General features: G+C 58.6%; 1 protein-coding gene across 1 annotated transcript in view; it reads left to right on the plus strand.

Moving 5' to 3' along the window:
• ANK2 (ankyrin 2, neuronal) overlaps window positions 1–10,714 on the plus strand; it is a 154,136-nt gene that overhangs the window by 36,206 nt on the left and 107,216 nt on the right. Inside the window, exons 5-6 of the mRNA XM_015563371.1 lie at window positions 9,464–9,562; window positions 9,833–9,920. Coding sequence (XP_015418857.1) covers window positions 9,464–9,562; window positions 9,833–9,920 — 187 coding nt within the window. The remainder of the gene's footprint in view (window positions 1–9,463; window positions 9,563–9,832; window positions 9,921–10,714) is intronic.

Genomic DNA, 10,714 nt, shown 5'->3' on the forward strand with positions numbered 1-10,714 from the left:
GTTGATGGTAGCCGTTCAGACAGGTGTGAGGTGGGACCTCCTTGTTCGGCCACATGCCTTCACCCAGCGGTGACATTTTCTCTCTCTCCTCGGTGAATGTAGCACGAGCCCCCTGTTAACATAAATCTGACCAGCGCACGGCCCGTCTTCCTTGCCTTTCCGTGCATTACAAAGAGGATGATGTGCCCTCCCCCGATGACAGTGGCGTCTATGAAATACGATTTTTCACGCGAGGTCTGTGTTGCTCTAGAAAAGTGTTTTCTCTCCTTCGATTACAAACGTCTCAGAAGATGAACATCCAGGCGCTGCATCCGCCGTCACTTTGGTGCCGCCACCCCCAGCGTGGCCCCGGGAAACCCCCAGGGAGATGGGCACGCGGGAGCCCGGCCTGGTGACTCCCGCAGGGACCCTCGCCTTGGACAGGAAGCGCATGTTCTCAAGAGGAAGTGAGGACAATTTGAAAAGAATAATCACGGCCTATCGCATGATAAGCCGGGCTCCTGCGTACGTGTGTTCTGGGGGAAGGGGCGGACACGTTGCTTGGCCCACCGCTCTCCTCCTGGAGACTCCGATGTGTTTATGTGGAGCTCGAGGGACGCAGCGTGATCACCACCTCCCTCCCGCTCTCTGTCCTTGAAGGGCGTAGCCCCCGGTCACTGGGCCACGCCACGGGCTGTTGGCCCAACCAGCCGGCCCCTCGCCATCCGTCCCATGGGCTGTGAAGGCCCCTGCACAGGGCGCTCTGGTGCTTGTGCTGTTGGTTCGTGGGCCGTGTGGGGGTGGCTGTTGTCGCTACAGGCAACAGTTCTGGACCGTAAATACCAACGGGCGGACGTTGGGAGCGGCCCCATTTCCTTTGGCGTTGATTATAGGGAGGAACCTGCTGAAATTACGACGACCAGACAGTATCTGCTCTTGCCTTTGTGACAGCAGACTATTTTAAATAAACCCGTTCCCCCCACAGCCTGTCCTTTAGTCCAGTACATGCCAGTGTGTTCACGTTTATGGAGAGCGTGGCACGCACAAAACCCTTATCGGACGGAAAGTGCGTGAAATGGCGCCGTGTGCAGGGGCCCGTGGACTCTGCAGGCGGCGGCGCCGGGGCGTGGAGGCCTGGACTGGGACGCCTGCTCCGGGAAGGGCCCCAGCGTTCCTCTGGCAACGCGAGCCTCTTGCCCCCGAGTCCCAATTTCCAGCCCGAGCAGCCAGCATGACCCCTCCGGGGGGCGACCTCCTCACTGGGCCCCGTCTTTTCCTGGCTCCGGGCTGGGCGGGCCTGGGGGCTCCTTCCTCAGTGCCAGGCGGTGCAGACACTGGCCCAGGGGCCGCAGCTTGAGAGGCTGCCCAGGAGGCTGCGAGGGAGACCTGGGCGTAAGGCTCACCCGACAGGGACTCGAGGCTGCAGGCCTGGCAGTGTGTGCTCACATGGAGGCGAGCGGACGTCTGGTGGTGCCACGGCCCTGGGTCCCGGGCAGCAGTTCCCGGGCGTTAGTGCTGTAACAGCCACACGAAGGGCTGCTGACTCCTCCCCAGACGCCTGGCGAACAAGGCGATATGGTAGAGGGACGTTAGGAGACGAAAGGATCTTTCCTTCTCCTGTGTCCAATGCGCTCAATTTAAGACGATGCTGTAGGGAATCCTGACAGATGGCTTCAGACTGAGTCTGTACGGTGGTAAAGCTGTAGAGTGAGAGAAAGAAATAATTAAAATGTGGGACGTTTTCCTGGATGCCCGAGTCACTGGCACAGCCTGGCATAGTTGCTGTATCGAAAACCCACTTGTTTTTCTGGAACCCTCTCCCCTTTCTAATGCTCACCCGCTTTGATATTTCAGTCCTGGACATTCTTTTCCAAAATCCTTTCCTACTTATAGAATAAAAGCCTAAGCGACCGAACAGCCAGCTGACCAGTCGCTAAGATGCTCACTGACCACCAGGGGGCAGACACTCAACACAGGAGCTGCCCCCTGGTCATCAGTGCGCTCCCACAGCCAACCTCCCGCAGTCCCTTCCCCCGGCCGACCAGCCCTCTCAGCCCGATCGCCAGCCAGGCCGAGGGATCCCGCCCGTGCAGGAATTCACGCACCGGGCCTCTAGTTTCTAAAACAAACACAAGGAGGCTGACTTTATTAACTTTCAGACCATGGCCACTCAGCCCATTGAAGGTTACACGGCATTGATTTCACTCCCAGGTGTCGGGGGCAGGGACCCCGTCGGCAGTGGGCAGCGCCTGGGCAGCAGGGCTCCCTGGGTCTTCTCTTTGCTGGCCTCTCCCAGCCACGCAGAGTGTGAGCGGGGCCTTGAAGCAGAGAGTGTACGCAGCTGGCCCTGGGCCCGCCCCACGGATCGCTCCCATCAGACCACAGCGCCAGCATTGGCTCCACACAAAACTCACAACGGAACGTTTCGTCCTGACACACGCGTGCACACATGCACACACAGGTACACATGCACACATACAGGCATGCACACACATGCACATACACATACATGCACACATACACACACATACACATACACGCACACACAGGCACGTGTGCACATGCACACACATACAGGCATGCACGCACACGCACACAGGCACACACATACAGGCACGCACACACTCACACATACAGACACACAGACACACAGACACACATGCATGCACACACACACAGGCATGCACACACGTGCACACACATACAGGCACACACTCACATTCACACAGGCACACACACACATACAGGCACACATGCACACGCACACAGAGTGTAAAATGGGACTCAGGGTCAGATTCCTCAGGAAGGTTTTGTTTCAGGCCTTCCCCCTCTGAGTGGGTACGTGTGGAATTTCCCTCAGTCAAGGTTGGGCGTATTCAGTTGGGAAAATTGGAGTCTCTGAAGCGTCGATGGAGGCACGCGCCTGCCTTTGACCAGGGACGGGCGCGGGCCGGCGCTCCTGCTGTCCTCGGACAGGAAGCCAGCCTGCAGGTGAGCGCAGGAAGCGGGAGCTTTCTCCAGGTCTGCGTCTCCCATCGGCGTGGAGAAAGGAGGAGAATCCGTGCATTTAAAGTCTGGCAGAGTGGGGTTCTTCCTCTATCCCGGAATTCCAATGGTAAGGCCACTGGTCTGTAACACACAGACGTGTCTGATACTCTCTTCATTTGCAGTAACAGCCGGCTTCCCAGCCTGGGTGATGACCACGCCCACGTGTGGTCTGGGGGCGCATCTGGGGCAGGTGGGGGGACAGGCTGGGCACTGCTTGTCCTTTTGTCCTGAAACTGGAAGGAATAAGGCTGAACATCCTCAAAGCTGGATCTTGGTTTGTCCCTTTTTTAAAAATAATATTTTTAATTTATTTCGGAGAGGGGAATAGAAACATAAATGATGAGAGAGTATCATTGATAATTTATTTCGGAGAGGGAAGGAGAGGGGAATAGAAACATTAATGATGAGAGAGTATCATTGATCAGCTGCCTCCTGTACGCCCCACACTGGGGGTCGAACCGTAACCTCCTGGTTCATAGGTTGATGCTCAATCACTGAGCCAGGCCGGCCCTGCCCAGCCACCCCCCACCCTTTACCCCCTTCACAAGCCATTCCAGTCTAGCCTGACTGAGGTGAAGGCGCCGAGCCTGCTAAGGCGGCCTGCGGGGAGGAGTGTAGACGCTCATGACCTCTGCGGAGGCCTCGATTTCCTCTGTCTGAGCCGTACGGAGGCCAGGCCGCTGGGCAGGGGGCAGGGGCAGCAGCCCCGGAGGTCTGCCTCCGACCTCACGCCCCGCGGCAGGGGTCACCCCGGAAGACCTCCCACGGGGCTCCTCCAGGCAAAGGTCACCAACAAAACAGAATGTGGACACAGAACCCTAAGTCCACCCTGAGATAGGGAACTATTGGGGGCCCCCTCCTCCCCGAGGTGCCTGGGTGTCAGGGTTCGTGCTGACGTTGGCACAGGCACCAGCATGGGGCAGGGGCAGCTGAGGGGTGACGACTCCGCTGCTCTCTTTCTCGTAACTCATATATCATTTTTCAAGTTTATTTTTCCAGCTTTCTTGAGGAATAATTGACAAAAAAGTGTCTGATGCTTAATGTAGCAGACGCTCTGGTACAAGTTGCATCCTGCATGGACCCCCCATCAGGTTAGCTACCCGCCCCCGCCCCCCTCCCGGTCACTTGCGTCCTTTCCTTCTGGTGAGAACACGGCCGTCCCCACACCCAGCACAGCGTGGGCAGGGGCACTGGCTGCTGGACCGCAGACCCAGGCCTCCCCCATCTCCCTGCTGGGAGTCCCGCCTGTTCACCAGCCTCCCCGGCCCCCCCTCACTCCCACCGGAGCCTCCAGGCTGCTGTCCGTGCCCAGGAGACAGAGCGTCCGTTTGTCAGACCCTCAGACACCCGGTGCCATGCAGCGCGGGCCTCCTCGTCTGGCTGTCCTCCCTGTTCTCTCCTCACCTCTGCGAACGGATGTCCTGTCAGGACAACAGGAGTCGCCATGGCCCGTGGACTGCAGGGTGGCTGTGGGGACGGAAGGAGCCCACCCTGGGAGCTGGGCCGCAGCCTCGGCAGACACGCCTCCTCGCGCGGTGCAGTGTCTGATGGCCGCACGCGCGATCTCGTGTCACACGTCAGGGTGCTGGCGGCTGAACAGCCTGGCTCTGTCCTGGTGACTCAGTGAGCACTGACCTGCCACACCAGACGCGGGGGTTCTGCCAGGCGCGGGGACAGCGCCTCCGAGCACGGACGAGGCGCGATGCCCTTGCTGTGAGGCCTGCTCAGACCTCGTCCTTTGTCAGCACAGGGGCCTGCCTCCGCGGCCACCACCACGCCGCCCCGGTCCCGGCGGACGTAGCGTTCACACGGCGGGCAGCACCGGTGTCTTAGGAAGACAGGTTCAGGCTGAGGGATGGGGTCGCCGGGTAACATGAAACATGGAATATCGGTCACCGGGACTGCCGGCGGGGGTGATGGCAGTCGCAGGGGGAACAGTGTCCCTAGTATTGCTGATGGCACCACACCAGCCGTGGTGATACCGTCCCGCTCGCTGCTGGAGCGCAGGGCAGACTCGCGTAGTGGGCGGGGCCCAAGGCTCAGAATCCGTTCCACGCGGGTCCAGCCAGAGCGCCACGCTCCGTGGTGTGAGATGACGTGGCCGCCTCATCCTCGAGGCGTCTAGAGACCCACCACTATTCCACGGGCTGAGGCCCAACAGCAACAGAGAGGGGTCCCTCTCTCCTGTGGCCACACCCTCTGCCCCGCGCCCACTTCAGCAGAAGCTGGAAGGATTCTGTGTCCAAGAGAATGGGGACCTTGCCCTCCAGCTGCCGCGCCAGCCGCTGTCGCCCATCCCGGCGGCTTCAGAGAACGGAGAGGCTCAGGTCGGCGCCAGGGTCAGAGCCGGGGTCTGAGGAGCACAGGTCTGCTCGGCGGCCGGGGGGCGGAGTGTGAATGAAAGGACGACCTGCGAGCTCTCATGAGGTCTCACCTCCTGGGGGCTTAGGACCTGCACCATTTTGGTACCGTCACAACCTGGTTCCTGTTGAGCAGGAAAGGAGCGAAGGGGAGCCTAGAATATGGGCCACCTGCACGGCTTTGCCCGGAACCGCAGCTCAGCCTCTCCCGTCAGTCCCCGCCGATCCTGGGCGAGGGGCCTGGACCACACACAGCCCCGTGACAGCAGGTGACGTGGGAAGATGCTCACCTCTCAGTCATACCTGGGAGCGAGTCAGTGGCCAGAAGAGGCCTGGGACCCTGAGATGCTTCACGCCTGAACAAAGGGGCCTCCACGCCCCCCCCTTGTGCTCTTGCCCTCTTGGGACTCCTGTTGGGGGGCGTGCTCCCCTGCACCCGCCAACGTGGCTCCTGGCCACGTGGACGCCACACCAGGGAATGGACGCTCTGCACACGGGCCCTGCTCTCAGCTCAGCTAGAGCCCGTGCACATCCCCCAGGACGGAGTTAAGGGACATGGGGCTGTGGAAACACATCATTCCACGCAAACAAGCAGCATTCGTTCTCCCGTGTGCGTCTTAGAAAATTCCTTTTCTGAAGATATCACAGGAAGCCCAGTCCACTGGTGACGGAGAAATGCCACCACCTAACCCGTGGGCAGCCACCTCAATGTCATTTCCTGGTGCAGCTATGATGCTGGAAAGGGAGCCTTTGGGGGAACAGGGTGGTTAATCAGTCAGCGTCATCACCTGGTGAAGACCGGCCAGTTCCCGCCCTCGGGGAGCCTGGGCGGCACTGTCCTTAGTGAACGGCCTGCACCGCCAGCGAGTGTCACTGCGTCCGTGCACCAAGAGCCCCACGCCCACGGCTTTGTCTCTGGGGCTGTAATTAGTGCTGCGGGCCTGCGCTTCCTTTGCAGCTGTGCACTGGGAGCTATTTAGGGAGGTAACTGGATCATCCTGACCGTGGGCTGGAGGTCATGGTGGGAGCTCGGAGCTTGTCTCAGAAGGCGAGTGCAGAGGAGGGTCGGGTCCCTGGGATGGTGAGCAGAGTGGTCATTTTGGCAGTGCCCACTGCTGAGCCCACCAGCCCGCAGTGCCCATGAGCCCATTGGACGCACCAGCCCCCTGGACCCACCAGCCCGCAGTCCCCCCAGCCCGCAGTGCCCACCAGCCCCCAGTGTCCACCAGCCCCCTGGACACACCAGCCCGCAGTGTCCCCAAGCGCGCAGCCCACCAGCCCACAGTGCCCAACAGCCCGCAGTGCCCACCAGCCCCCTGGACACACCAGCCCACAGTGCCCATGAGCCCGCAGTGCCCACCAACCTGCAGTGTCCCCAGCCCGCAGTGTCCCCAGCCCGCAGTGTCCCCAAGCGCGCAGCCCCCCAGCCTGCTGAGCAGTTCTGCTTGGGAAAACCTGAACCTGACACTGACCTTCCTGTGAGAATGAGGCTTCTGAGGAAGGAATTCTCCTCCGAGGTCCGCCGGCTCTGCAGCGCCCCTTTCCTGTGGAACTGGGGTGTCACTGCTCCCACAGGGCCAGCGGCAGGTGGAAACCTGCAGAGGTTTGCGCTGTGTTTCACACTCTCCCACTGAGGTCGCCTCATCTAAGGAAATGCACACGAGGACCCACGTCACTCACCCCTCTTATCAATGGCAAATGCGACAAAGATGGGTAATGGGCAGTGAGCCCCCCTCATCTGTGCAGTCGTCCACGGCACGTTTTAGCTGGGTGCTTGCTGGGGTCCAACCCCAGCAGGTCCAGGGGTTCCCAAAGGTGTAGACGGAGTTGGCGAAGAAGGAATGACACGGAGACAGCGTTCAGTTGATCAGCAGCCTAGCCAGGATCTCCAGCCCAGTTCTGGTCTGGATCTCCAGCGAAGTTCTGGTTAAGATCTCCAGCCAGGTTCTGTTGCCATGTTCCCTCGCTAGGTTGTCCAGGTTCTCCAGCCAGGTTCTGTAGCCAGCTTCCCTCGCTAGGTTCTCCAGCCAGGTTGTGTCAGGCTCTCCAGCCAGGTTTGGTCACCAGGTTCTAGTCAGGTTTTCTTGCCATGTTCTATCCAGGTTCTGTAGCCAGGTTCTGTCTCTAGGTTCTTCAGCCAGGTTCTCTTGCTAGGTTCTGTCTCTAGGTTCTGTTGCCAGTTTCTGTCCAGGATCTTTTGCCATGTTCTCTCCAGCAAAGTTCTTCTGTCTCTAGGTTCTGTGAAAAAAAAATAAGGGGTTTTATTCCCTCCCTAACTTCAGGGGAAAATCTCTACCTGGGGAAACAACCTTTCTCAGAGAGGTGACCTTGGTTAAAACACATAGTGCCAAGAAGGTGAGCAAACATATTAAGAACAGTATGCCATATATGCCAGGTCCCTTGAAACAGCAAGGATGGACCGGCTCCCGGCAGGTGCCCACATGTTGCTCATGAATTGCAGTTTTCTATGCTCTCTGTCTTGGCAAGAGGTCTTTGAATTATTTTTAAAACATGTTTAGCCCTGAAAAATATTTTTCAAAATTATTTCTGGTGTCTGGCTGGTGTGGCTCAGTGGCTGAGCATTGACCTATGAACCAGGAGGTCACACGATTTGATTCCTGGTCAGGGCACATGCCCAGGTTGAGGGCTCAGTTATTTCTCATTATTGATGTTTCTCTCTCCCTCTCCCTCTCTCTGAAGTCAATTTAAAGATTACACACACACACACACACACACACACACACACACACTAGAGGCCTGGTGCACGACAAATCTGTGTACACAGGTGGGGCCTCAGCCTGGCCTGCGGGATGGAGCTGAAACCGGGTCTCCGACATCTCCTGAGGGGTCTCAGATTGTGAGAGGTCACAGGCCAGGCCGAAGGACCCCACCGGTGCACAATCAGGGCCGGGTAGAGGTGCAGGAGGTTGGCCAGCCAGGGAGGGACCGCGGGAGGGCTCCAGGGCATGTCCGGCCCATCTCGCTCAGTCCCGATTGGCTGGACCCCAACAGGGAGCTAACCTACTGGTTGGAGCGTCTGTCCCCTGGTGGTCACTGCACATCTTAGTGAGCGGTTGAGCGGCCTTAGCATACATTAGCATATTACACTTTGATTGGTTGAATGGCCGACCAGTCTACCAGACACTTAGCATATTAGGCTTTTATTATATAGGATATATATACATATATTTTAAACCTCACCCAAGGATATTTTTCCATTGATTTTTTAGGGAAAGTAGAACAGAGAGGGAAAGACAGGGAGAAATATTGATGAGAGAAACACATCGATTGGTTGCCTCCTGCACATGCCCCCGACCAGAGCCTGGGCTGGGGAGGAGCCTGCAACCGAGGGGCGTGCCCTTGACTGGAATCGAACCCACAACTCTTCGGTCCCCAGGCCGACGCTCTATCCACTGAGCCAAACTGGCCGGGGCAATGAAAACATATTCTTTAAAAAAGATGCTTTCGCGCACTGGCTCCGACCCATGTTCAGTAATAACTGCACATTGAAGATCATGGTGGTCTGTTTAAATAGCTACGCGCTGATAACTACAGAAGACAGTGTATGAACACTATTTCATATACAGGGTGTCCCAGAGACATGTCTACTCACTTTAACAGCTCATGGATCCACTGATGTTCCTTTCCAGCCAGACTAAGCTTTAAACCAAGGAAGTTCACCCTGAGATGAGAACCCCATTGAGGTGCAAACGCTGCCTTTGTAACTGTGCGAAGTGCGTCTACATTCTGGGGGGACACCCTGTGTTTGCCACGTGGTGAGAATTCTGTGTTAGGAACATGCAGATAGATGCTCACTGTCTCTGGTTTAACGAGTGTGGAGATGAGGCAGGCTTCCCTGGACCAACATGAAGACAGGGACCGAGGACGCGTTTCCCCATGTCCTCGCTCCTCATCCTCAGGGCCTGGGTGTGGGCTGCGCTGGCCCTGCGCCTGGCAGCTCCATGGCAGGGACACGTCTGCTCGCCCCCGCGAGGGGCGGCCCCTCTTCCCTCGGCCGTGCTCCTGCCCGCTCCCCGGTCAGGAATGACGGTCCGCGTGTTGTCCTGTGTCCCCAGAACGGCTTCACGCCCCTGTACATGGCTGCCCAGGAGAACCACATCGAGGTCGTGAAGTACCTGCTGGAGAATGGCGCCAACCAGAGCACCGCCACCGAGGTGAGCCCGCCCACAGGCTTTCCTGTCCACGCTGTGCAGGCGGTGAGGCCGCCGGGACCCGCAGCCATGGCCGCGAGGGGGACCCTGCCCGCGGCTCAGTAAGCAGGGGCCCTGATTGGGGGCCTGACACTTGGTTCTCCCGTGACGTCACGCTTCCCCGGCTGCTCTTCCCTCCTCCCCAGCCTCCCCGGGTGCCCTGCGGCTCCAAACTCCGGCTGGGTGTTTCCTCTCTCAGTGCTGCGTGCACCACTCCTCCCCGTTAAGAAACAGGTTGGCTTCACGTTCGTGCTTCCTGTGCTGGTGCACACGGAACAGGACACACTGGATGAGAGCCATTTCCACAGACACAACAGCGACTGTCAGCCGTCAGGCTGAGAATTTTTAAAATACGTCAGACCGACCTGTTTCCCTGAGATCGTCAAATTTAAAAAACGACAACAGCCAGCACACAGCACCCATCAGTGCGACTGAGTCTAAAGTCTAACAAATATGCCTGTTTTGTTGGTCAGATTGGCCAAAAAATAATACACCTTTGGGTGTGCCACCGAGTATCAGGGCCATGAGATGGGCTCCGTTAGGATAGGAAACGTGCTTCATGCGAACGGAACCGCAAGAAAGCTGGGGCAGCTCCCCTTGGATCAGACGAGACAGACAGTAACACAGAGACCGACAGAGGCAGGGCCGGGTTTGCGTCCTGACGGCAGGCGTCGCCCGCAAGGCAGTGGGACCTTTGTGACGTTCAGGCCCCCGACACGGGAGCTCCTGAATGTACATTGATGTCAGAGAGGGAGGGAGAGGGAGAGAGACATCAGTGACGAGAGAGAAACATGGACTGGCTGCCTCCTGCACGCCCCACACTGGGGATGGAGCCCGCCACCCAGGCCTGTGCCCTGACGGGGAATCGAACGGTGACCTCCTGGTTCCTAGGCCGACACTCCACCCGAGCCCCGCCGGCCGGGCTGTACAGCAAATATTGGCGGCCCTAAAGGGAGGCACTGAGCAGCACCGTGCTGGTTGGGGGCTCCCCGTGACGGCACCGAGGCAAGGGCCTGGCTCTCACCTCCAAACTCGGAGGCATGCTCACCCCATTGCTCGTTGCTCTGCTGTCCACCTAGCTGTTGCTCTCCGCCCCCACCCCCCCCCCCCCCCGCT

Source organism: Myotis davidii, unplaced genomic scaffold, assembly GCF_000327345.1.
Source record: "Myotis davidii unplaced genomic scaffold, ASM32734v1 scaffold698, whole genome shotgun sequence".
NCBI classification, from domain to species: domain Eukaryota; kingdom Metazoa; phylum Chordata; class Mammalia; order Chiroptera; family Vespertilionidae; genus Myotis; species Myotis davidii.